The sequence below is a fragment of the Pogoniulus pusillus genome, chromosome Z, assembly GCF_015220805.1.
Source record: "Pogoniulus pusillus isolate bPogPus1 chromosome Z, bPogPus1.pri, whole genome shotgun sequence".
Taxonomy (NCBI): domain Eukaryota; kingdom Metazoa; phylum Chordata; class Aves; order Piciformes; family Lybiidae; genus Pogoniulus; species Pogoniulus pusillus.
Window position 1 is genome coordinate 39,858,103 of NC_087309.1, and position 27,548 is coordinate 39,885,650.

The 27,548-nt window shown below is 43.8% G+C and overlaps 1 protein-coding gene across 1 annotated transcript in view; it reads right to left on the minus strand.

Annotated features, from left to right (window-relative positions):
- KIAA0825 (KIAA0825 ortholog) overlaps positions 1–27,548 on the minus strand; it is a 359,412-nt gene that overhangs the window by 212,176 nt on the left and 119,688 nt on the right. Inside the window, 5 exon segments of the mRNA XM_064176290.1 lie at positions 2,443–2,553; positions 12,278–12,460; positions 14,843–15,033; positions 24,851–25,001; positions 26,214–26,479. Of these exon segments, the coding sequence (XP_064032360.1) occupies positions 2,443–2,553; positions 12,278–12,460; positions 14,843–15,033; positions 24,851–25,001; positions 26,214–26,479 (902 nt within the window).

Genomic DNA, 27,548 nt, shown 5'->3' on the forward strand with positions numbered 1-27,548 from the left:
AACAGCTGACAAAAGCAGCTTTTCGTGACAGTGGAGAGGGAGAATCTCAGGAAATAACTTTCGCAGAAGAGGAGGAGGTGAAGGGGTTAGGAGAGGATCTGCAGTGGTGTGGGAGTGCTTCAGGTTCAAAATTAGAATGGGAATGACAGCACAGCTGGTAGCATATGTCTCATATGTAACTTGTCATTATATGCAGTGACACAGAAAAAGAAATTAAGCTTTTTGCCTCTAATCATGCAGTAATCTCCCCCAAAATCAGCTAGGACCAAGCAGCACATTTTTCAATGAGTTATTTATATATTAAACCTTTAATTTATTTTTTTATCCAAGGAATCATAAACAGAAGCACACATTCTTTATTTCCCCTTTTAATTACAAGTCTTTCAAAACAGCAACTGTGCTGAGCTACCTTATTGTCAAGAGCTATATACACTTTAATTAAAGAAACCTCACAGATAATTCAAATATCAAACACAATGAACAGAATACCAAAAAGGCTACTCTCACTGTGACCTTTCTTATAGACTCTGAAACTTTAAAGATTAGGAAAATCTGCAAAGAATTGAAAAAGAAAAAAGTTTCTATGAGTTTTTGATCAGAATATTAATTAGACATTTATTCAGATGCACTCTTTTCATATGTTGTAACTGTGTTTGATTAATGTTGGCTATCTACCTGAACTTGTGCAAAGTGTTCCTCACAATTGTCCCTCACAACTGTTCCTCACAACATCCTGGTCACCAAATGGGAAGAGCATGGACATGAGAGGTGACCACTGGCTGGAGAAGGAATTGGCTGCATGGTCACACTCACAGGATCACAGGCTATTAGGGTTGAAAGGGGCCCAAGGAGATCATTGAGTCCAACCTTCCTGCCAGAGCAGGACCACACAATCTATCACAGATCACAGAGGAGCACATCCAGACAGGCCTTGAAAGTGTTCGGAGAAGGAGACTCCACAACCTCTCTGGGAAGCCTGTTCTAGTGCTCTGTGACTCTTACAAAAGCAGTTCCCCCTTGTGTTGAGGTGGAACTTCCTGTGCTGCAACTTACACCCATTGCTCCTTGTCCTATCACAGGGAGAAAGTGAGCAGAGCCTGTCCCCCCAACTCCTGATCAGCCCTCAGATGTTTAAAAACATTTATTAAATCCTCTCTCAGTCCCAGGTCCCTCAGTTTCCCCTCATAAGCCATGACCTCCAGTCCTCTAATCATCCTTGTAGCTCTCTGCTGGACTCTCTCCAGTAGATCCCTGTCCCTCTTAAACTGGGGAGCCCAAAACTGAATGCAGTATTCAAGATGAGGTCTCACCAGGGCAGAGTAGAGGGGAAGGAGAACCTCTCTTGATCTGCTGGACACACTCTTCTTAATACACCCCAGGATCCCATTGGGGTGACCACTCAGCCTTGCTCAACAGCTCAGTTTTCAAATGGAGACCACTGACAAGTGCTGTGCCTCAGGGGTGAGTACTGGGACCAGTGCTGCTTAACACCCTTGTTGATGACATGGACAGTGGCACTGAGGCACCCTCAGCAAGTCTGCAGGTAACACCAAGCTGTGTGGCCCAGATGACAGGTTGGAGGGAAGGGATCCATCCAGAGGCACCTGTGCAGGCTCATGAAGGCTCATGAACTCATGAAGTTCAACAAGGCCAAGTTCAAGGTCCTGCAGCTGGTTCAGGGCAATCCCAAGCACAAATCCAGGTTAGGTGAGGAGTGGCTGGAGAGCAGCCTGGAGGAAAAGGCCTTCGGGGTGTCAGGTGGTGACAGACTCCCCAGGAGCCAGCAATGGTTGCTGGCAGCCCAGCAGGCAGCTGTGTGCTGGCTGCAGCCAGAGCAGGGAGAGCAGCAGCACAGGGAGGAGATTCTGCCCCTCTGCTCTGCTCAAACCACACCTGCAGCACTGCCTCCAGTTCTGGGGTCCCCAGCACAAGAAGGACCTGGAGCTGCTGCAGAGGGTCCAGAGGAGGCCACCAAGATGCTCAGAGGGCTGGAGAACCTCCTCTGTGGGGGTAGACTGGGAGAGCTGGAATTGTTCAGCCTAGAGAAGAGCAGGCTGCAGGGAGACCTTAGAGCAGTCTTCCAGTACCTGAAAGAACCTCAGAAGAGCTGGACAAAGACTTTTCACAAGGACTAGGAGCGCCAGGATAAGGGACAATGGCTTTGAGCTGGGAGAGGGGAGAATGAGACTGGAGATGAGGATGAAATTCTTAAGAGTGAGGGCGGGGAGACACTGGCACAGGTTGTCCAGGGAGGTTGTGGCTATCTCCACCCTGGAAGTGTTCAAGAACAGGTCGGATGAGGCCTTGAGCAACCTGGACTAGTGGGAGGTGTCCCTGTCTGTGGCAGGGCCTTGGAACTGGTTGATGTGTAAGGTCCCTTCATACCTAAACCATTCTATAAATCTTGTGATGCTTTTAGAACAACCAGGTTTTGGTACTCACTTCAGTAAGGACGGACAGGATGATGGAATGCAGAACAACCACTGTGGTGGAGGGTAACAGATTTTGGAGAAATCCTGAGGAAGATGTTCATCAGAATTGTTCAGAAATGTCCTGAAACAAACAAACAAAACCAACAAGTAACTCTGAATTACCTGAAAGACTGAAAATCCCTTTGAATTAATAGCACTAAATATATGTAAATAGGAGGCAGACAATCCCTTAAGATACATATATGTATGCATACACATCATTGCATATTTATCTTACATACTGCTAAAACTATCACTATGTATCTTATTTTCACCCTGAAATCTGGTGCCTGGCGCTGCTGGTACAGCTAATGTAGTTGTATTTGTATTTTTACCCCTAAGTTTGAAACCATTAAGGTTTTGTAATTAAGTTTTCAAACTATGTTTGGAACTCCATTGAACAGGCAAATTGCTCTTTTCTTCCCTCCATGATACATGCATCATATGAACATATCTTTAAGCAAAATCTTATCTGGAAATTGTAATGGTTCTCTAGTGAATAACAATCAAGGACAAACGAATATTGGAGTAAACTGGCCCAATACTTGAATCAGAAGCTTTGGATCTCCACTTTCATGTGAAAAATTGAATGCTGGACGAGGAAAAAAAAAAAACAAAACAACAAATTGTTTTCAAATGTAAGGACTGGTGAAGTGATAGATAAGAGAATTTCATGCCACTTCTGCACTACCTCTTTTACCCAAGAAGATAAAAGAGGCAAAAATAGTCCCCTAATAATAGAAGTTAACTATATTAACAATATTATATCACAGAATCACAGAATGTCAGGGGCTGGAAGGGACTTTGAAAGATCATCCAATCCAACCCCCCTGCCAGAGCAGGATCACCTATACCAGATCACACAGGAACACAACTGTGTGAGTCTTGAATACTTCCAGAGAGGGAGACTCCACAGGCCCCCTGGGCAGCCTGTTCCAGTGTTCTGTCACCCTCACTCTGCAAAATTCCTCCTCATGCTTACATGAAACTTCCTATGCCTCTGCTTCCACCCATTGCCCCTTGTACTGTTATCAGGCATCACCCAGCAGAGCCTGGCTCCATCCTCCTGGCACTCTCCCTTTACATATTCATAAGCATTGTTGAGGTCACCCCTCAGGCTCTTCTTCTCCAAAGAGCCCTAGCTCCCTCAGTATCTCCTTGTAACAGAGAAGTTCCATTCCTTTCATCATCTTTGTGGCTCTATGCTGGACTCCCTCAAGCAGTTCTACATCTCTCTTGTCATGAAATATATAATTTTAAGAACAAGGCTATATAATATAATATCGTCCTTAAATTATGATTTAATAGTAATAAATGATACATGTGCTGGTATTTGTACAACTCCCTAACCACCACAAGGATGCGGCACTGTGTGACAGGAGCAGATGCCCTTTGGCCTCTTCACTTTTCAACTCTAGTTCACACTGACTGCAATTCCAGCAGTGCAGATACAATCTGTTACTTCCATCCTCCGTTAACCACAATCAATTATCACTTCTTTTGCACTTTCCTTTTCAACTTACTTGGCTGTGAATGTTTCGTCTTAATAACTTTCCTTCTCTGAACCTTGTTTCTTTATCTATCACAGATGTGATCTTCTAAGTTACATAAAGTAGGTAACTACCTATAGAGATGCCATTTTTAAAACAGAACTCATTTATGGCAATTTTGCTTTGCTTTCTGGAGTGTTTCATTCCTGCTTTTGAATCAGTACACTTTCAGTTGCAGCCAGAACAGAAGGACATCTAAAAACACTCAGGAAAAGCTGGGAAGGCTTTCTCAGGACAAGATGATTTTTTTACAGGGTGCTGAAAAAACCACTGCCATGACATGGAAATGATGAGAGTGGATTCAAACCCCTAAAACTGGAGACGGAATGGAAACCAATTGGAATACAGCCTTCAGGAATTTATACTCAACAGGACTCTGAGCAACCTCATCTATCTGAAGACCTCACCTGGAGTACTGCATCCTGCTCTGGAGCCCTCAACACAGGAAGGACACGGACCTGATCGAGCAGGTCCAGAGCAGGGACATGCAAATGATCAGAGGGCTGGAGCACCTTTGCTTTGAGGGCAGACTGAACTGCCGTTGTTCAGCCTGGAGAAAAGAAGGCACCATGGGGACCTTAAATTTGCCTTCCAGTACCTGAAGGGAGCTACAAGAAGGCTGCAGAGAGCCTATTTCCAAAGGCTTGCTATCCCAGGAAAAGGGGCAATGGTTTGAAATGAGAGCAGAGCAGATTCATATCGGATGCTGGAACACTGCAGCATCCAAGAAAGCAGTTGAGGCCCCATCCCTGGAGATACTCAAAGTCAGGCTCAAGAGGACTCTGAGCAACCTGATCTAGTGAGTGACGTCCCTACTGACTACAAGGGGCTGGAGTAGATGAGCTTTGGAAGTCCCTTCCAACCCAAATCATCCTATGATTCTGTGATAAGATGTTCCTGCTTACTGCAGGGGAGTTGGACCAGATGAGCTTTAGAGATTGACTTATGGGAAATGAGACCTCACAACACGCAGAGTGTTATCAGGAAAGATATGTTTAATCAGCGCTGGGTGACAAGCTCCTCCAAAGCCTTTGCACAACTTCACCCTGTTCAAGTGAGATGTTTGTACTACAAAATCATACATACTCAGACCAGGAGCAGGCTTACTACAATTACTTCTGGGATCAGGTGGAGTTATTACAATCAGTTCCTGGAACTCATTTCCATAGTGTCCCACCTCCTTACGCGTGCTCACTGCCACCTGGTGGTCACCGTTTGGGGTCTTTGGGAGGAAGGCTGACGTCTACCTCAATATGACCTCTCTTCCTTTTGTCCACCTGGCATCAGTTGTGGGTCACATTCTTGGCTGGAGTCTCCAATGTTCTCATCTTTGAATACAGTATTCTTCTTCTCCATGAGAGTGTTTCAAGACCCTCTGAAGCTTAACCCACCTCCTTTGTGTTTATCTGAATGATGATGCTTTATATCAGTGCCCACATAGTTGATGATTTCTACACTCTATGTTCTCCACCCCTTTTCTCATATCAAGGTCCCTTTGAACTCAAAACATTGTGGGATTCTATGATTCTAAAAACTAAAAGGTAAAATGTCTGCTTTCTTATAGGTTACACACCACAAACAGTCTTCATGTTTTGTTATTTAATTACTTACAATTACCTTCAAAGTATTTTTTTTTCCACAGCTGCCTATAAGTAGAGGGCAGCTGCATAGCTATGAGGTCACTGGCTGCTCAGAAGACACCAGATGAAAGAAGAAAATTACAATTCTGCATAAGAAAGACAGGCACATAACTTCTGAATGCCTTCAAAAGGTATGGTATTCAAGGATATGGTGTGGTAGTGGCCCTGATAGAACTAGATAATGGTTGGACTTGATGATATTAAAGGTCTTTTCCAACTATAGTGATTCTGTGATCCTATGGTTTTACTAATCAAACAAGATTAGCAAAAATAATTTACTACAGACTTCAAAATGATCCTAAGTAAGCAATATCTGAGCAGGAGGATTAGCACTTAGTGAATTTATACTCTTTGTGAATTCATGAAAACCTGAAGATTAACATTTAAGCTGAGGTTGTAATATAGGTAAAGGGAAGGGACAACCAGAAAGTAATTATTTTAAAGACAGTAATTGATAAAATATGAGAAAATTAAAAGTTAAAAAAAAAAGTATCTTATTGTCTCTCATCCTCTCAAATATTTTTCTTCATATAGCAAAGCAGAGAGCAAATATTCTACAAGAAATGAGAATAGATTCTGCTTGGGTAGCAACCTAATAGAAAAAAGACCAAGTTTTATTTAATCATAGTGCATGAACCATTTGAATTTGGGCTAAGGCAGCTTGTGGTATCTGACCTTGTCTCCTAGGGGCAAGCACAGACTTTACAGACTCTCAGGTTTATAACAAACTATCTACACGTATTTTAAATTAGAGATTAAGATAGTATGAGTGCTTCAAAGATCATCTAAATATTATAATAACTTCAAATACTACAAGAAAACCTCAAGTGTCTAATATTACAATAAGTCTGCTGCCAACACTTCTCAGTGTCCACTGCTGGCTATGTAATTCTTGCCAGGAAAACCCAGCTCAGTGCCAGACAGTTTAGTACAACTACTCTTCTGACAGAAGTATAATAATAGCTACTAGGAAATTTGTTTTGACTACAAGTGATGTTAAAGCAGCTGCCTATAGTCTCAGAGCAGTGGATAGCATCTGTGAAAGTATTTAATACCACAGCAAGATTCCAAGTTACTGTAGTTCTATTCTTCAGCAGAGTATGACAAGGTGAGAATTGATCTTGCAAGCCTCAGTGCAGGTGTGAAAAAATGAGATGCCAACAAGATGCACTCTAATGGTATTTCCTTGTAGACTTCGAAGGATTTAGCTCTGTATAAGGAATAAACATGACTGAAAACCAACTACATGAATTATAACTCTTGTGTGTTAAAATTCAGAGAGAGATATTCAGGTTTTAAAACTGAATGACAGATACTTTTACCCTACAGACAGCAAATCTACCAACAGACTCTCCAGATTCCTCTCTCAGCATTCAAGTCATTCAACTGATTTCTGGTGGAGGAAGCAAAATATAATAATTCCTAGTATGAAAACAGAAAAGACTGTCAAGGATATAGAAAAAAAACAGGAGAATAGGCCTGCTCCTGCAGCCTGAGCACCTCTCAGTCTCTACTCTCAAGCCATAAAAAGGTCTGTTGTCCTGCCAACATGCTCCTCCTGGATCATTTCATGCTGTAAAAAACAGTGATAGAGGAACAGCACTGGTTAGACCACACCTTGAGTACTGTGTTCAGTTCTGGGCCCCCCAGTTTAGGAGGGACATTGAGATGCTTGAGCATGTCCAGAGAAGGGCAACGAGGCTGGTGAGAGGCCTTGAGCACAGCCCTACGAGGAGAGGCTGAGGGAGCTGGGGTTGTTTAGCCTGGAGAAGAGGAGGCTCAGGGGTGACCTTATTGCTGTCTGCAACTCCCTGAGGGGTGGTTGTGGCCAGGAGGAGGTTGCTCTCTTCTCTCAGGTGGCCAGCAGCAGAACGAGAGGACACAGCCTCAGGCTGCGCCAGGGGAGATTTAGGCTGGAGGTGAGGAGAAAGTTCTTCACTGAGAGAGTCATTGGGCACTGGAATGGGCTGCCTGGGGAGGTGGTGGAGTCGCCGTCCCTGGGGCAGTTCAAGGCAAGGTTGGATGTGGCACTTGGTGCCATGGTCTAGCCTTGGGCACTGTGGTAAAGGGTTGGACTTGATGATCTGTGAGGTCTCTTCCAACCCTGATGATACTGTGATGCTGTGAATTTTCCTACAGAATCCACCAGCAGCACTGAAACTGTTCAATCCACTGCACAAAAACCACCTGCTTGAACTCAGTAACTGACAACAATCTTGTCAGCAACTAAGACTACAATGACTGGAAATTCTCAGAGATAGAAGTCCTCTTCTTTTCCACAGGTTTAGGTCAGCAGCAAGAAAACAGTAATATCTGGTAGTTTCGGGCAGCACATCACGGAGATTGCTGTTGCCTACTATCTTCTTCAACAACGTGGAGAACAGTGGACACATGGAACACATGTGTAGGACATTTGCAGGTTGATGATCAACTGAGGAAAGCAGGTGCTGTAGTCAACACAACCAACAGCAGAGTGCCAAGTCTGGCACACAAAGTTCAGGGAGGTAAAGTGCAACTTCTTGCCCAGCAAGAGAATTACAGTCAGTAACCTAAGGTGGGGACTGGCTGTTGGAGTACCAACCTGGCCAGCACGAGCCTGAGGCTGATGGCCAGCAGGCGCTGAAAGGGCAGCAATCGTGCATGCACACTGGACACAATGCAAACCACACTCAGGGCTGCATGAGGAGGACTGCGGCAAACATACTAAAGATATTCACTTCATCTACTTGGCAAGAATTAAGACTTACCTAGAAGATTTTGTTTGAGTGTTGGGCCTGCAGACAAGGATGTGAGGGAATGAGAAAAGGACTAGACTGCACCATCTGTGACAAGAGGCTGAAGGATCTGAGCTCCTCTACTCTGACAAAGAGGTGGCTAAAGGGTCAAGTCATAAAATGGCAGCCTACATGTCTGACACACTGGAACAGGTCACAGTTCCTGGATGCACCCTCCCTGGAGGTGTTCAAGGACAAGCTAGGTGAGGCTTTGAGCAGCCTGGGCTTGCGGAAGGCGTCTCTGCCCATGGCAGAGGGAAGCTGGGACTAGATGATCTTTAAGGTCATTTTCACCTCAAACCACCCTGTGATTCCATGGTTCTATGACTTCTCTTGGTGTTATCCCTGTTTTGAACAGGATGTTGGGCTAGATAACGTCCAGTAGTCCTTTCCAACCAACACTTCTGTTTTGCCAGGATGGCTAGAGAAGGCTAGAGAATGGAGAGTAGGTGTTTAAGGCCAGACTGGATGAGGCCTTGAGCAAGCTCATCTAGTTGGAGGTGTCCCTGCCCATGATAGAGGGGCTGGAACTGGGTGATCTTCAAGGTCCTTTCCAACTCAAACCATTCTATGACTCTATGAACAGAAGAATGGGTACACAAACTCACGATCTAGGATTCACAGGTGAATTTAGGAAGAGGTCTAAGTAGCTTTGTCATACTGAAAAGAAACTCTTAAGGGACAGCAGAAGGCACAATGTTTAATCACAAAATTGGAAGGAGAAAGCATGTACTAGAATTGCTTTATTAGAAGTTAAGGATATTATTAATTTTTTCAGCACCCCTACTACTTTGTTGCTTTCCACCAACATAATAAAGAATCATGAATAATTTTAATTCCCTGGAAGCAATACTTAATACAGCATCTCTAGCAAGCTGGAAATGAGCCAGTCCTATTATTAGACAACCCCTGGAAAACAATGTTCTGTCATCCCTGCTTTTATGATCACACAAAACTTTCCTGAGCAGTCTAAGGATTAATTTAAACCTAGGCCCTGCAGGGAAATCTTCCAACAGCAAAAGAGAGAATGATAGATTTAAAATAAAAAAGTCTTTGTTTCACTTCTAGTTAATTTCACTGAAGTTTTGAAAGATATAGAGCCAAGCTAACAGATGGAAATTCTGATTATACAGCTGTAATTGTACAAAGAACTGATGAAGGATTAGTATTTCTTCAAAACTATGCATACATTCTCAACTTGCTACTGATAGACTCTTAACATGGTGAACTAAGCAACTCACTAAATAACAGAATTTAACATAAATTTCAGAGTATGAACTTGACAGGCTGAAGAGTTGGGCAGAGGGGAACCTCATGAAGTTCAACCAGGGCAAGTTCTCTATTTGGGGAAGAAATAACTGCACCAGTACAGGTGAGGGCTGACCTGCTGGAGAGCAGCTCCACAGAGAAGGGCCTGGGAGTGCAGGTGGCCAGCAAGTGAAGGGAAGGTCTTCTCCTTCCATACTCTGCTCTGGTGAGGACACATCTGGAGTACTGAGTCTGAATACACAATTCACCCAAAAATATCCCTTTTCACTTATGCAAAAACATGCATCATACCTCTAACTATGGTGAGGTTTTTTGTGTGTTAATGTTGTTTTTCTAAATATGTAACAGAATATTACTTTTTTTGGTACTCTTCATAAAGGAAGCTGCTGGATTTTGGTGACAATTTGCAGAGGACTTTGTAGTAAGTTAAATGAGCTGCAACATCCTATGCATGTGACACTTTTGATCTCTAGAAAAGTAAATGAGACTACTGAAATCTATATCCCTAAATATGAAACCAAGTTTTTAATCTGTGGGATTTTCCCTGAAATACAAAAGTATTCTGCCTCACTCTCTCCATGAGCACTTTGTTCTGAAACTCAGCGAGTTCTTGAGTTAGCAGAAATTTTTTTTCATATCATTTCAGTACAGATAAATAATCTGTAAAAAGTAGAATCATCGAATCATAGAACCATAAAATCATAGAACCACAGAATCACAGAACCTCAGAGGTTGGAAGGGACTTCCAGAAATCATCGAGTCCCACCTCCCTGCCAAGGCAGGGTCACCTAGGGTAGTCTGTACAAGAATGCATCCCCGTGGATTTTGAGAGTCTCCAGAAAAGGACACTCCACAACCTCTCTGGGCAGCCTGCTCCAGTGGTCTGTCACCCTCACTGTAAAGAAATTTCTCCTCACGTTGAGGTGGAACCTTCTATGTTCCAGTTTGTATCCACTGTTCCTTGTCTTATTATTGCTGCTGACCAGCAAAAAGAGATTGGCCTCGTCCACTTGACACCCACCCCTCAGATAATTGTAGACATTGATCAGATCTCCTCTCAGTCTTCTCCAGACTGAACAGCCCCAGGACTCTCAGTCTCTCTCCACAGGAGAGATGTTCAACATCACCAGTCATCCTTGCAGCTGTCCACTGGACTCTCTCCAGCAGATCCCTGTCTCCCTTAAACTGGGGAGCCCAAAATTGGACACAGTATTCCAGGTGTGATGTCACCAGGGTGGAGTATTGGGGGGAAGAATCTCCCTAGCCCTGCTGGCCACACTTTTCCTGATGCACCCCAGGATGCCATTGGCTCTCTTGGCCACAAGGGCACATTGCTGGCCTATGCAGACCTTGTTGTCCACCAGCACTCCAAGGACTCTTTCCAGCAGGGCAGCCCCAACCTGTACTGGTGCCTGTTGTTATTCCTCCCCAAATGCAGGACCCTGCACTTGTGCTTACTGAACTTCATGAGGCTCCCTGTCCCCAGCTCTCAGCTTGCCCGGATCTCGTTGGTTGGCAGCACAGTCTGAGGAGTGCCAGCAACCCCCCAGTTCTGTACTATCAGTGAACTCAATGCCCTCATCTAGGTTGTTGATAAAGATATTGAATAAAACTGGGCCCAGTACTGATCCCTGGGGAACACCACTGGCCACAAGCCTCCAGCTCGACTCTGTGGCACTGATGACAACTCTCTGAACCCTGAATATGTTGACATTGTTTTTATTTTATTGGTGATTTTTTGTTTGCTTGTTTAATTTCTGATCGCTCTTGGAACTGTCTCTTATACCAATTTTACAGAAGAAATTTTAGGATGAAAAAGCATCAGACTCAGACTGAGGCTCAGACTCAGACCCAATTTCAGTGCAAGTAATGCACTGTTTTGTCTACAGCTATGACTCTTATAAAGATGGGCATTTCATACCCTTTCTCTTCTAAACTACATTTAATATTTGTTGAAGCACAGTGGTCGTGTAACCAGATCCTAATTTCAGTGAATGATCTTTAAATCCTAGTACTTACAGGGCTATTATTGGATGACAGCAGAACATTAAAATTTACCTGCAAGCTGAAGGTAGATAAATCTGAAATAGCAAGAAGATCAACTTTTGCAGTTGCATGGGTGACTAAAATCCTTGAAAAACTTAACCAGAAGCTTTAGCACCATAGTGGGAAAATGTTTTAAGATTGATAAGAATGTGTTCCCAACTAAATATGTCCTAACAATAGTAAACTACAAATCTGGGACAGTGATTAGTAATGAAATCCTACTGTTTGTGTTACAGAGCAAATCAAACCAGATATTCATTATAGCTGAATCATCAGACAAAAGAATGTTCAGTGTAGGAGTCTGATCCAAATAATCAGCTAATAAAATCCCAGCAGATACAATAGGGCTTAAGGCAGGATCATGAAGACAAGTTCAAGACCAAATCAAGAAATAATCAAATGTTATCAAAATCTGCCTACACCGTGCACTGCATTTTTATTTCCACACAATTATTCACCTCTCAGAGCTACCCATGCCAGCTCAGGTGCCAATTTTATCTCAAACTGAATATTTCTTTCATACTCACTCATGCAAATGCTTCAGTGGTGAAGTTAAAACAGCCAGCACAGAGAGCAGACTGTTGCAGTGACTGTGAATTTTATAGATCTTGAGATCTCTGTCCTCATGAGGATTCAGAAACTCCTGCACAGAGCTGCAAACTGACCACAGCATATCTTCAGTGCACATCAAAATTGCTGCAATATCAATCCTGTAGGGATAAAAAAAAGAAAATAACATTACTGAGAGCTGCATCCAAAGTAGTGTGACCAGCAGGACCAGAGAGGAGATTCTGCCCCTCTGCTCTGCTCTGCTCTGCTCTGCTCTGCTGAGACCACATCTGCACCATTGCATCCAGTTCTGGTGCCCCCAGCACAGTGATCCTTCCAGTACCTGAAGGGGCTCCAGGAGAGCTGGGGAGGGATTTCTGACAAGGCCTGGTAGTGCCAGGACAAGGGACAATGGGAGATGGGAGTTGAGACTGGAGATGAGGAAAAAATGTTTGAACGTGAGGGAGAGACACTGGCACAAGATGCCCAGGGACGTTGTGGATGTTCTCTCCCTGCAGGCTTTCAGGGCCACATTGGAAGGGCCTTTGAGCAACCAAGGCTAGTGGGAGGTGTCCATGCCCATGGCATCCCAAGAATGCACACCTGTGGAAGCTACTTAAGCTTCTGTAACATTGCTCCTTTTCACAACAAAACCTGTGATGAGAGCATATAACTCTAAGCTAAGACAGAACATCCCTGTTCCATCATGTCCTGCAAATTAGAACCTTGTTAGTTTTGAATTTGCATGGCCACCATGGACTGTATCCCTTTCAAAATCTAAGGAACATACTCATATGGGAAGGATACAGGAAGGATTCATATGGATGAATGAACAGAACAGACCCTCAGCCAGTTTACAGATGACACAAAACTGAGAGGATTGAGTGACAGCCTGTCAGGCTCTGCTGTCATCCAGTGCAACCTGGGCAGGCTGGAGACTTGGTCAGAGAACCTCATGAAGTTCAACAAGGGCAAGTGCAGAGTCCTGCAGCTGGAGAGGAAGAGTCCCTGCAGCAGTACAGGTGAGGAGGGACCTGCTGGAAAGCAGATCTTCAGAGAGGGCCAGGGAGTGCTGGTGGACAAGAAGTCCCCCATGAGCTAGCAATGGGCTGTCATGAGCAAGAAGGTCAATTGCATCTTGGGGGTGCATCAAGGAGAGTATGGCCATCAGCCTAAAGGAGCTTCTCCTCCCCCACTACTCTACCCTAGAGAGGCTTCATCCTGAGTCCTGGGCTCAGTTCTGGCCTCTCCTAATCATGAAGGACAGTAAGTGCTGGAGATGGTACTGCACAGGGCTACAAAGATGTGGAGGGGACTAGAACATCTCTGACTGAGAGACTGAGAGAATTTGGGCTCTTTTGTCTGATAGAGAGCAGCCTGAGAGGGCATCTCATCAATGCTGACTGGGTGTCATGGAGGCTGGGAACAGTCTTGTTTTCATAGAATCACAGAGTCATAGAATCACAGAATCAACCAGGTTGGAAGAGACCTCCAAGATCATGCAGTCCAACCTAGCACTCAGCTTTATCCAGTCATCTAAACCATGGCACTAAGTGCCTCATCCAGGCTTTTCTTGAACACCTCAGTGGTGCCTAGTGACAAGAGGTAACAGACACAAACTTGAATACAGAAGTTCCATCTAAATATAAGGAGGAACTTTTTTAATTTAACGGTGCTGGAGCCCTGGAGCAGGCTGCCCAGAGAGGTTGTAGAGTCTCCATCTATGGACACATTCCAACCCCACCTGGACATTGTAATCCTGGGTAAGATGCTGTGGGTGCCCTGCTTTAGCAGAGGGATTGGCCTGGACGATCTCCAGAGGTCCTTTCTAACCCCCACCACGCTGGGACTCTGTGAAAGCTGTGCAGCAAAGGGGCAGGATGAAACACACATGAACTTCTTCAGTCAAACAAGACATTGGATAGAATGAGAAAGGACAGATGAGATCAGCTTCCACCTGGAGACACCTGCCTTGACAAAACATAAGAATCCTTCTAAGAAAAACAGAACTTCCAAACTTCATAGTTCTTGAAATGAAAGGAGATGGAATAGCCTCCTCCTCCTCCTCTCTCCTTTTGCACCACTGGTTTCAGTCTGGTAAGTCTTTTGATGAGATCCTGTAGCATTTCCACTTGAGAAGCCCTATGACAACCCAGATTTTATTGGAACACTTGGTGTTTTCTCCAAGAACCAGTGATTTGATCTCTAAATCCAAAGTTGCCAGTTTTGACTGCATTTTTTGGTTGGGCCACCTCTCCTCCATCCAATGTTCATTGTGAGGCTTTCAAACCAATCCAGCACTTTATGGAACAAGTTCACCAAGACCTAAAAACCTACCTCTTTGATTCTGCTAGGCTTAGTATAAGACTACTAAGTACACTAAAATATACAAAGTATATTGAATTGAAATGAATGCCAAAACGCATAAATTGTGTCTATTGTCTCTGCTAACATTTACATCAGAACTAAAGCAGTGGATAACAGAAAACTAAGATTTACTTCATTTATCCATTTAAAGTGTGCATTAAATAGACAACCATTACCTGATTTGTGGTGTTCTCTTGTAGCTGGGACAAGCCTGACAGTATCTGGAGGCCAGCAAAGCCAAAGACTGCTCAAGTACATCTCTAAGGATCTCCTGGGCTGTCTTGGGTGGTAGAATAGTCCACAGATCATGATGAAGAGCACAGCAGAAGTAATGCCACATCTGGACAGAGAATGAGCACCTCTCCCCCTAGCAAAACCACCACACGATTGAATTAGAAAGACACACCTTCCAAAATGTCTGCTTAGTTCCTGTAAGTCTAATTAATTCAATGTGGAAGGAATTCATAATTGCCACACATCACTGTGGTTATGGAAATTTGATTGTATCTAATGGATATGAAATAAGAAGCAACAAAACAAAACAAAACAAAACTCCAGTAACTGAATAATTAAACTGATAACAGGAAATATTCAGACTTTTTTTTCTTTTGTTAGATTTCCCCCACACACCCATTATTATGGTAATTAGTTAAAATGAAACATTTTCTTGGAAGGACTCAATATTTCATTGTCTATGCAGAACAACCCTCCCTCAAAAAAAAAAAAAAGACACAAAGATAAAGACAGAAGACCCAAAATCACAGTAATTAATCCATGTCTCTAAAAACAGCTCTACTCAACATAGGCTGGATGTTAGGAAGAAGTTCTTCACAGAGAGAGTGATTTCCCATTGGAATGGGCTGCCCAGGGAGGTGGTGGAGGCACCGTCCCTGGGGGTCTTCAAGAAAAGACTGGATGAGGCACTTAGTGCCATGGTCTGATTGACTGGATAGGGCTGGGTGCTAGGTTGGACTGGATGATCTTGGAGGTCTCTTCCAACCTGGTTGATTCTATGATTCTATGATTCTATGATTTAAATATTTCAACTAATATCTATTCAGAAAACAGAAATATGATGAAGCTGCATCAGAACATGAATCTCCTCTGCCCACACTCTAATGGAGAAATGTTTAAGATTTGTTGACATTTTAACCTTATCAAAATCATGAAATAGTATTTTAAAAACTCTGTAAGTGGTTTTATTAATTCTATAATATCAGTATCAATATTAATAAAATATCAACATAAAATTAATATCAACAAGAGCAATCATCATCATTATCTGGCTTCTTTATAAACAAATTATCACATTATTGCAAGTTCAAAGAATCATAGAATCAACCAGGTTGGAAGAGATCTCCAAGATCATCCACTCCAACCTAGCACCCAGCCCTATCCAGTCATCTAGACCATGGCACTAAGTGCCTCATCCAATCTTCTCTTGAACACCTCCAGGCATGGCAACTCCACCACTTCCCTGGGCAGCCCATTCCAATGCCAATCACTCTCTCTGGCAACAACTTCCTCCTAACATCCAGCCTATAGTTCCCCCAGCACAACTTGAGACTGTGTCCTCTTGTTCTATTGCTGGTTGCCTGGGAGAAGAGACCAACCCCCACCTGGCTACAATGTCCCTTCAGGTAGTTGTAGATAGCAATGAGGTCAACCCTGAGCCTCCTCTTCTCCAGGTCAAACAACCCCAGCTCCCTCAGCTTCTCATCATAGGGTTTGTGTTCCAGGCCCCTCACCAGCTTCATTGCCCTTCTCTGGGCATGTTCCAGTACCTCAACATCTCTCTGGAACTGAGGAGCTCACAACTGGACACAGTACTCAAGGTGTAGCATGACCAGTGTTGAGTACAGAGGAAGAATAACCTCCCTCATCTTACTGGCCACACTGTTCTTAATCCAGGCCAGGATGCCATTGGCTCTCTTGGCCACCTGGGCACACTGCTGGCTCATCTTCAGCTACTATCTACCAGTAGAATCACAGAATCATAGAACCAACCAGGTTGGAAGTGACCTTCAAGACCATCCAGTCCACCCTATCCTCCAGCCCCATCCAGTCAACCAGACCATGGCACTGAGTGTCTCATCCAGGCTTTTCTTGAAGACCTCCAGGGACAGTGACTCCACCACCTCCCTGGGCAGCCCATTCCAATGGCTCATTACAATTCCAGGTCCCTTTATTCCTGGCTGCTCTCCAGCCACTGTGTCCCCAGCCTGTAGCGCTGCATGGGGTTGTTGTGGCCAAAGTGCAGAACCCTGCACTTGGCCTTGTTAAAGTTGTCATAATCTAGTATTTCTCTTCTATAGTACCTGAAGTGCATTTTATATAAGAAAGTGTTAAGCTGACAGAAGGTTTGCTGATACCAAACTGGGAGCAGTAGCTGACACCTCTCAAGCTGTGCTGCCATTCAGCCAGACCTGCGCAGGCTGGAGAGCTGAGTGCGGAGAAATGGAATGAAACCCAATAGGGACAAAGGCAGAGTCTGGCACCTGGGAAAGAGCAAGCCCATGGACCAGGACAGACTGCGGACTGACCTGTTGTAGAGCAGTGTGGAGCAGAGGGACCTAGTCATCCTGGTGGACAGAAGGGTGCCCATGGGCCAGCAAAGTGCCCTTGTGGTCAAGAGGGCCAAGGGCATCCAGGGGTTGGTTAGAAAGTGAGTGGTGAACAGGTCAGAGAGGTTCTCCTGCCCCTCTGCCCTGCCCCGTTGAGATCACACCTCAAACATTGTTTGCCCAGTTTTGGGCCCCTCAGTTCAAGAAGGACCTTAGGGAACTGCTTGAAAGAGTCCAGCCCAAAGCCAACAAGCTGCTGCAGGCAGTGGAATATCTCCCTGTGAGGACAGGCTGAGGGAGCTTGGAGCAGAGGAGCCTGAGGGCTGCCCACGTTCCTGGTGACAAAGATGTGCAGGGCAGTGTCAGAAGGATGGAGCCAGGCTCTGCTCAGGGATGTCCAATGACAGGACAAGGGGCAGTGGATGCCAGCTGGAGCAGAGGAGGTGCCACAGGAACATGAGGGAAAACTTTTTTCAGTGAGGAAGGCAAAGCCCTGGAGCAGGCTGCTCAGAGAGGTTGCAGAGTTTCCTTCTCTGGAGTCTTTCAAAAGTTGTCTAGCTTTGTTCCTGTGCGACCTGCTCTAGGTGGTCCTGCTCTGGCAGGTGCATTGGACTGGATGATCTCTGGAGCTCCCTTCCAACAGGTACCATTCTGTCATTCTGCGTAATTATGGCAAAGAATGAAAGTACTAAAACTTGTGATCACTGCTCTGGTCGTTCAATTTATGACTGGGATCTCTAAAATGTCATTTAAAAATATAAATAAAGAAAAGGAAACCAAATCATGAAGATGTCAAATTCTCCAAGTTTCACTAGTGCAGAAGAGAAAAATGTAATGCAGGTAAGTTTTAAAACAGAATTAATTAACAAGAAAGATTAAAAAATAATTAAAGGGGGGAAAAAAAAGTTGTATTTTGTCTGTGCACACAATCATCACAGAATCACAGGATCAGAGGATGTCAGGAGTTGGAAGGGACCCAAAGAGATCATTGAGTCCAACTTCCCTGCCAGAGCAGGACAATGCTATCTAACACAGATCACAGAGGAACACATCCAGACAGGCCTTGAAAGGCTCCAGAGAAGGAGACCCCACAACCTCTCTGGGAAGCCTGTTCCAGTGCTCTGTGACCCTTACAGCAAAGAACTTCCCCCTTGTGTTGAGGCAGAACCTCTTTCGCTGCAACTTACACCCATTGCTCCTTGTCCTACCACAGGGAGCAAGAGAGCAGAATCTTGTCCCACTCCTTCTGGCCAGTCCTCAGATACTTATAAACATTGATCAAATCCCCTCTCAGTATTCTCTTTTTGTTATTGGAAAGCCCCAGATTCCTCAGTCTCTCCTCATAAGCCATGCCCTCCAGTCTCCTAATCATCCTGATAGCCCTCCACTGGACTCTGTCTCTATAGAGCTCAGTCTCCCATGCAGCCGTGCAGCCTATTGCACACCCACTGTTTTATCACTGCCTGGTAAGCTCCACTGCCGCTGAGTTACCAGGAGCAGACCCCATTTGTCTGCATGCAATCACCCTGCTGGCCAGCATGAGATCGTGCTCAGACTGCACGGCATTGTACTCCTTCTGCACCTTAAGTCCTGCCTAAGAATCCCTGGACAGAGTCCAGGAGACGCCAGGAGACAAGGGCAGAGATTGCATCCTTCACCAGGAGAACAAGGTCAGAGACTGTCCTTTCCCCAGAAGCCAGGAAGATTCTCCTTGCCCCTGAAGCCGGGAGGATTCCAGCCTCAAAGTCCACAGGCAAAGACTCCCCTGAAGATTGGGCACTTGTAATAGGCTATGATGTAAACCCAGAGGGTGATTGATAATTAATAAGAATTTGTAAGTAAGTGATTTAATGCCTCTGTAACTTCTATTGCCTCCTGCTATTGCAGAAAGAGCTCTCAGCCCACCTTACTGGGCAAACAGCATACTGACTCCAAGCAGTATTTGCCATGGGGAAACTCCTCTCTCTGTTTATAGTTTGAACTGTTTGCTAGCTATTAATATGTTATGGTTTGATATTAACCCTAGAATGTCTTTCACAACCATGCAGATCCTTTTAATATTAAAGTACAGTGGTTGCGGGTGGCGAGAGTTCAGAATGCTGAAGTTAATAAACATATATTTTTATAGAATGTCATCTCCCACCAACTAATTTCTCCCCTCCACCACAATTGGTGAAGGCAGCAGAATACCCCCCAGCGACACAGACATCTTACTAGCACTTCTCTTTCTTTGCAAAATGACTTCATCTATTACAGAATAAACTAAACAAGTTGTTTATATTGTTGTTATTATTATTATTATCATCATCACCATCATCAACAACAACAACCCTATAGTTACTTTGAATGCCTCATGGCAGATGATTTACTTTGGTCATATTTAAAATCCACAAAAATTAGAGTTTTTCAAGAACCATGCAAACTTAGCAGCCAGGAACACAATTCTAACCTGGCTTTCTAACACAGGATGTTTATTTTTCTAAGTAACTGCATGTTGGTGAATTTGTGCTTTTTTACCTACCTAACTATATAGCCAATTTCCTTCACTTTCTCTGTGTTATTTAATCTAAAGCAGTAAATGGAACAGCATCCCTCCTCTAACATTTTTACCTCCACTGCAGAAGCAGCAGTTTCAATGAAGACTTAAATGAGATTAATTCCCCTTTTCTGACCTGTTTCCCTATTTGTTGCCATTTCCAGACAATTCTGCTGGTAAACATCTGCTATTTTTGCAGGCTTGCTATAATGCAAACAGATGTGAGCTTTCATTTAGCTTATACATCAGGAAACAAGCAGCTGGGATTTATTACATAAACCATTCAGTATTATCTTTGAACAGACAATTCTTTATTCTTTGGCTATTAGAAAACATAAGTTCCTGAAGCTACAGCAGATGTCTGCTACACTACAAGCTCTGCTGGAAAACATTATCTGGAGAGTTGGTCCAGAGACACAATGGGTGTTCAGTGCACTCCACCAGTGACAGATTCACTCCCTGGCAACTTGGACTTGGGAGTGCTGGATGGGAACTCAGATCAGAATCACCACAGCGTCACCACAAATTCACTGCTTTTATCTCACAAAACTTTTCCTGAGATATATCCAAAACTTCATGTGATTGGTTACAATCACTGTATTTGCCCTCTAAGCATAAATGTTCTTTTGGCTTTTATTTTAATCCCACTTATCACTATTGGATGAGTGCATGTCAGAGGGAGGACTTGGAAGCAGGTACATAGAATCATAGAATCAACCAGGTTGTAAGAGACCTCCAAGATCATCCAGTCCAACCTAGCACCCAGCCCTATCCAGTCAACTAGACCATGGCACTAAGTGCCTCATCCACTCTTTTCTTGAAGACCTCCAGGGACGGTGACTCTACCACCTCCCTGGGCAGCCCATTCCAATGCAAATCACTCTCTCTGTGAAGAACTTCTTCCTAACATCCAGACTATACGTCCCCTGGTGCAATTTGAGACTGTGTCCCCTTGTTCTGTTGCTGATTACCTGGGAGAAGAGGCCAACCCCTACCTGGCTACAATGTCCTTTCACGTAGTTGTAGACAGCAATGAGGTCACCCCTGAGCCTCCTCTTCTCCAGGCTAAACACCCCCAGCTCCCTCAGCCTCTCCTCATAGGGTTTGGGTTCCAGGCCCCTCACCAGCTTTGTTGCCCTTCTCTGGACATGTTCCAGCACCTCAATATCTCTCTTGAATTGAGGGGCCCAGAACTGGACATAGTACTCAAGGTGTGGCCTGACCAGTGCCAGGTTCTTCTCTCCCTCTACTCTGCCCTAGTCAAACCACATCTAGAGTTCTGGGTTCAGTTCTGGGCTACCCAGTTCAACAGACACAGGAAGAGAGTCCATCTGGGGCCTGGAGCATCTCTGTGGGGAGGACAGGCTAAGAGACCTGGGGCTGTTGAGCCTGGAGAAGAGCAGCCCCAGAAGGGATCTAATCAATGCTCAGCAAGAACTAAGGGGCTGTGGGGCACAAGAGGATAGGGCCAGTTGCTACCAGTCTTGTCCTCCTCAGACTTCATCATTGTATAAACAAAGAAATAAATGGCAGCAGACACTGCAGCTTTGTGTAATTAGAGACAGACACTGTCCCCTGCCACATCCTCCTTGCAGGGTTTTTTCTTCTTTCTGGACGAGTTACACACCCAGTAAGTCAAGCAGCTTTATTAGCCAGAATGTCATTACTGGGGAGTGGAAGAGAAGGCTATCACATGCCCTTTCTTATACCACTTCAAAGTCATATTTTATGGGGAAAAAAGAAGAGAGTAACTTCCTGTGATCCTTGAAGTGTAGGCTTGTTATTTAGTTTGTAATTAAGCATGCAAAACAAGAATGAAGAAAGATTTCCTCCTCTCCCCTCTGCCCTACTCATGCACACAAAGCCACTGAACAGAGAATAATTTGCTGATTTCCTGGCAAAGGAATGGGGTGGTGGTGGTGGTAGTTGCCTTTAAGAAATGGTATTCAGGGTTTAGAGATGAGGTCTGAATCTTTTATAGTCATAGAATGGTTTGGGTTGGAAGCACCTCCAGAGCTCATCTAGTCCAACTCCCCTGCAGCGAGCAGAGACATTCTCCATTAGATCATAGTTGCATTTAATACTCAAAATTGAGGGGCAGAGGGGAAAGGGTTCAAGAGAGGGGCTACTCAAAAGACAAGCAGAGGAAGAGAATCAGGTGCATCTCCCCCTTAAAGAAGCTAGACCATGATGCTGTCTACAGCAGTGGTTCCCACTGAAAACACACCCAGAGCTGTGAGACACTCACACAAATGCAAGAGTGTGCTCTCCTATGGAGAGAGTAAGAGCTCATACCAGAGCCTGCTCTTGATTGAATGGTAAGGTCTTCTGGCATCTGGCTATAAGCTACTCCTGTTTCAGCAGGATCTGACTATCTTCATTGATAGTCTCAGGCTTCCTAATGAGCTTAGACCTTGGATGGAGAGAGCTCTGACTGCTGAACGTTTCAGCACAATGTTGTCTCTGAAACAAGCAACAGGTCTTCAACCAATCTTTTCCATTTGGGATGCCTACAAGAACTCACCAGAAGTAGCAGCTGCTCAGCATTATGCCTCTGAGCAGACCATGGTCCATCCTTGGCTACACCTCAGCAAAAATAGCAGAGTGACGATGTGAAGTTGTGTACTTCCCACCTCAAATTCACTGCTAAATCACATCACTCAGCACCCCATCTCCATGGCTTTTCAATAACTCCAGGGATGGGGATTCCACCGCTTCCCTGGGCAATCTGAGCCAGGCTTTGACAACCCTTTTGGGGAAGAATTTTTTTCTCTTGTCCAACTTAAACTCCCCCTGGGGCAACTTGAGGCCACATCCTCTTGTCCTGTCACTTGTTTATTGGGATAAGAGATTAAAGCCAACCTGGCCCCACCCTTTCAGGTAGCTGTAGAAAGTAAGAAGGTCTCTCTTCAGCCTCCTTTTCTCCGGTCTCTCTTCAGCCTCCTTCTCTCCAGGCTGGACAACTCCACTTCTTTAATAGGTACTTGTGCTATAGGCTGTTGTGGAAGGCCAAAATAGGCTCTGCTCCTGGCAGTGGTACTGTCAATGCTTCTGCCATTGTCTGCAGCATTATGCTCTGCTAAACTAAAAGCTTGCCCTGATGCATAATAACAAGCCCTGACGCCTTGGGTTTGTCTGCCTGGAAACTACCTTGCCTCAAGTTTACCAGGAACAGGCTTTAGATAATTTCACATGATAGGATTGTTTAGCCAGTGTGATGTCGTGCTAAGACTGCACATCTGCAAGACATCCTGCCTACACCTGCAAGCTTCCATGCCAAGTCTGGAGCCAAGAGGAACCAGGATCAGGCCAGAGATTGTCTGATTCTTTCCCAGCACCCTCATTTAGCGCCTGGGAATCAGTGGCTAAGAAGACACTGACAGAACTCCCTGCAAGTAGTTAGGTACTGTCTGGAAACTGTAGTTGGTCATGGGAATCTGGAGATTACTATTTGTGAGTAAATACTCAAAAGCTTCTTTAACAAAACTCTGTAAATTCTCAAACTGAATCCAAGCCTCTGCCTTAAGCAGAAAGGAGGTTCCTGTGTCCCTCTAGTGGGCAAGCAGTACAACTGACCACAAGAACATCTTTCCAGTTCAACTGAGTTTAATTATTTGCTTTATTGCTAGTTATTTCTCAAATCTTCTAGATTCTGTTATTCCTTTGTATAATGTCCTCATGATCGTGCAAATAATCTATTATTGTTATTATTAATATCATTATTATTAATAATATTATTATTTACTGGGTGAGTGGTGAGAATCCTGAATATAAAAAGTAATAAACAATATTAATTTTAAAAAGAAATCCATCTTGCATCCATTAATACACCTTGCCACAGTTACATAGACCCTGCACCAGCTTCATTGTCCTTCTTTGGACACACTCCATCACCTCTGCATTTTATTGTAATCAGGGCCCCAAAACTGAACCCAGTACTCAAGATGAGGCCTCACCAGTGCTGACTACAGGGAGAAGATCCCTGCTGTGATCCTATTGGTCACACTATTGCTGGTCCAGGCCTTCTTGGACACCTGGGCACACCCTGGCTCATGTTCAGACTGCTGTCAACCAACAACTCCCACTGGGCAGTTTTCAGCCACTCTGCTCCAAGCCTGGAGCATTCATGAAGTTGTTGTGACCCAAGTGCAGGACCCAGCACTTGGCCTTGTTGAATCTCATCCTATTGGCCTCAGTGCATTAGTCCAGTCTGTCCATATCCTTCTGCAGAGCTTTCCTACCCTCAGGCAAATCAACATTTCCAACCTAGTGTCACCTACAAACTTACTGAGGTGCCTCAATCCCCTTGTCCAAATAAAGATATTAGAAAGAACTGGCCCCAGTGCTGAGCCCTGGTAAGGGCAGGACCTTTTCTGCACGAGAACTGTTATTATTAATAAAAACACATAATACTTTCAGTTCATCCTGAAATTAAGTGAAAATAACTTCAGGCAGTCTATGTCAGTCTGTATCTACATTTAACTGGGATGAAGGAAATGACCCAATAAATTTAAATAATCCACTTGATCCTTAGGGTATTTTTCACTGCACCATTAGGGTTATAGTCTAAGAGCAGAGAGGTGATTTCAGAATGCACCATTCATTTCTGACATCTACTGTTGAATGCTGAAGGCAACTATATTGACCATTTTTGTTTGCTACATCATTCACTCAAAAAAGGTAAAAAAGGGGAAAACAACCAAAAATAAAAATCAAAGCATCAAGTTTTAAAATTCCAGGATTAAAAAACATCTCTGTCACTTTTCCTATGTCACAATTTCTGTAAGAAGAGCTAAAATGACAGTATCTTCTTCTCTGAGTTCTGTATAAACATCCTCAACTTGACAAACAGTATTTTATTAAGCAAAGGACACAAACACTCCATGGTAATGATTTACCTCATCTTTGAATAACTGTGCTTTCCTACATCACTTCTATGGAGGAATTTGGCTGTATTAACAGCTATTTCAAATAGCAAATTCCAATGACCTTTATGTAAAAGTAATACTTCTAATTAGTCTGAGAGCTGACAACCAGTGCAACACATTTCTTAAAAGGAAGGCACAGTAAACTTAACCTCACACCTCATAAAAAGCTTTGCAGTCATCCCAGTGGTGGCTCTCAGCATCCTGTAAAATGCTTGTAGCACAAACTCTGACGCAGTAGTCCGTAACTTGAAACTGGAGAAGGTTGATGAATTCCTGATATTGCTGGACAGGCGCTAGGAACAGGGGTCTGTTCAGAGAGAATGATCAAAGAGGCAAAGATTGAAAGGCTGTGCAGTAGGAGGTAACAACCCCTAGCACTGCAAACGGTTTTGATTATTAAGTATCAATCATTCATTTCCTCTTGGTCCCAGAGTCTGAAGCTAGCATTCACTTCTGAAAAATACCTGGCCTTTGTTTCACAAGTTTTTTTTAAATATACCTGCTCCTCTAAAAAATCCTCATTTAACCAAGCCACTGAGAAATAGATGACTTCATCCTATTTTCTGAAATGAAAGTACATATGTCATTCAGTTACTGGGAGATTCTGGGTTGAAGCCTAACAGCATCGGCACTGGCCATGATAAAACATAAAGCACAGAGACCAGAGGTTACTTGTGGTAGGTTTGCACTAAAACTCTTTCACAATACACACAAGTGGAATTATTGAGTAATACGTCGGCTCAGACTTCTCATTCACAAAGATACTCTCTTCATGCAGGAGAGAGTAAAACATCAGAGGTAGCTCAGCAGAGCACATAACCCCTTAGAAATCACACATTCCTTGAAAACTGGGCTCATTTAGGTGTGCAGCCCCAAAGGCCCAGTTTCTGCTTTGAAACTACATATGGCCAAAAGCACATGGATCAAAAAAGAGAATCCTGTTACCTCAAGTCAAAATATCCCAAGAGCACAGAAAACGTAGTCATATTGCACCCCCAGGTCAAACACTGTCTCAGACTTTACACTACATAACTTCTCTAATTTTTTAATGCAAAAACTCTGAAATTGGATGCATTTGTTCGCATTTCTTATTGCAGACAGAGAGGGAAAAGCAGAGCAATGCTGCATTTATCCTTCCCTCTAAGATTGCTATGAGCTAAATCAGAATTTTAAGAAAATCCAGATGCTGCAAAGGTCAGAAAAGAGAATCAAAGGCCTTTGCCCTCTATTGAGATGACAGCAGAGGACATTCAGTTCAGTGGACAAACCTTATTTACTCAGGCTTCATAAATAAAGAATATTGATCTGCCAATCAAAGGCAGATCTTAAACATAAAGAATTTTGATTTTGTAATGGATGCTTTAGATTATCAATAGGGTTGGTCCAGGTCTTTCCACAAACAGCATACGCAGTGTGTGTGTGCTGAGAAATACAATGCTATCTGGACTACCACCCCCTTGCCATCACTGACATGGAACCAGGCCCTGGGATTCAATTCAGAAGTAAAAAAAAGACTCACTTTTTGCTTGTTTCTCTCATCAAATTGCTATACATAGTGAAATGCTGAAAGACATATATGGCTGTGGAAAGGGCGGCATGCAAGTCTTTCAGAGGAGCCTTGGAGGGAACATCTTTGCTTTTCTCTTGCAGCCTTGCCAGGACAGCTGTTGCCACTTTGCTGCAGGCCTCTACAAAGTTTTCTCTAATTTCCTGAAGAGAATCATCTCTGCATGCCAGCGCCAATGGAAGCAATGTGTCAAGTTCTTCCATGATGTCAGCACAAAACTGAAAGAAATAAACATGGCATCAAGTTATTTGTGTGCTGAAGGCGCTGCTCAGTTTATACACACGGGGGTCAGATTGCTGAATAATGAAATTGGCATGAGACATCAATATATTAAACCAGCTTTGCAAGTATTTCATTCTGTTATACAGGGCAGAAACATTTATCTGTGAAAAGTGAATAGCTTCATTCATTTTCGCTGCAGGGCTGGGTAATATATATCAGAGAACAAAAATTAAGACCATCTTCTGTTAGCAATGCCTTCATTTTGCTCATGATTTCATTAGATGCATGTTTGAAGCATCAGGTTAATTTCTTGTAAACAATGGCAACTTTATGAACTCATTTATCTGGAAAAACAGAAAAAACACATTTCTTAGTACTGAATTTTGAAAACAAACTTGTCATCTCTTAGTAAATTCATACACTGACCTCCCTAAAATTACCTCCCAAAAGCTTACACTGATGTTTTTAAAGACAGGCTCAGTGGGGCTCTGAGCAACATGATCCAGTGTGAGGTGTCCCTGCCCATGGCATGGGGGTTTCAGCTAGATCACAGAATCATAGAATCATAGAATCAACCAGGTTGGAAGAGACCTCCAAGATCATCCAGTCCAACCTAGCACCCAGCCCTATCCAATCAACTAGACCATGGCACTAAGTGCCTCATCCATCCTTTTCTTCAACACCTCCAGGGACGGCGACTTCACCACCTCCCTGGGCAGCCCATTCCAATGCCAGTCACTCTCTCTGTGAAGAACTTCCTAACAACATCCAGCCTAGATCTCCCCTAGCACAACTTGACACTCTGTCATGATCCTTGAGGTCCCTTCCAGCCCTGACACTTCTCTGACTCTATGATTCTATTTTAAGCAAACATTCATTAACAGCATTCTAAATCTACAAATACAAAAAAATACCCAACCCTTTCAAGCACAGATTTCCTTAGGAAAAATAAAGCAAAACCAACAAACAACAATTTAATTAATCATATTAATGACCTTTCAGCCAAATCAAAGAACTCTCATTTGGGTGTATTATATTGGTTACGCTGATTAGGTAAATGGCATG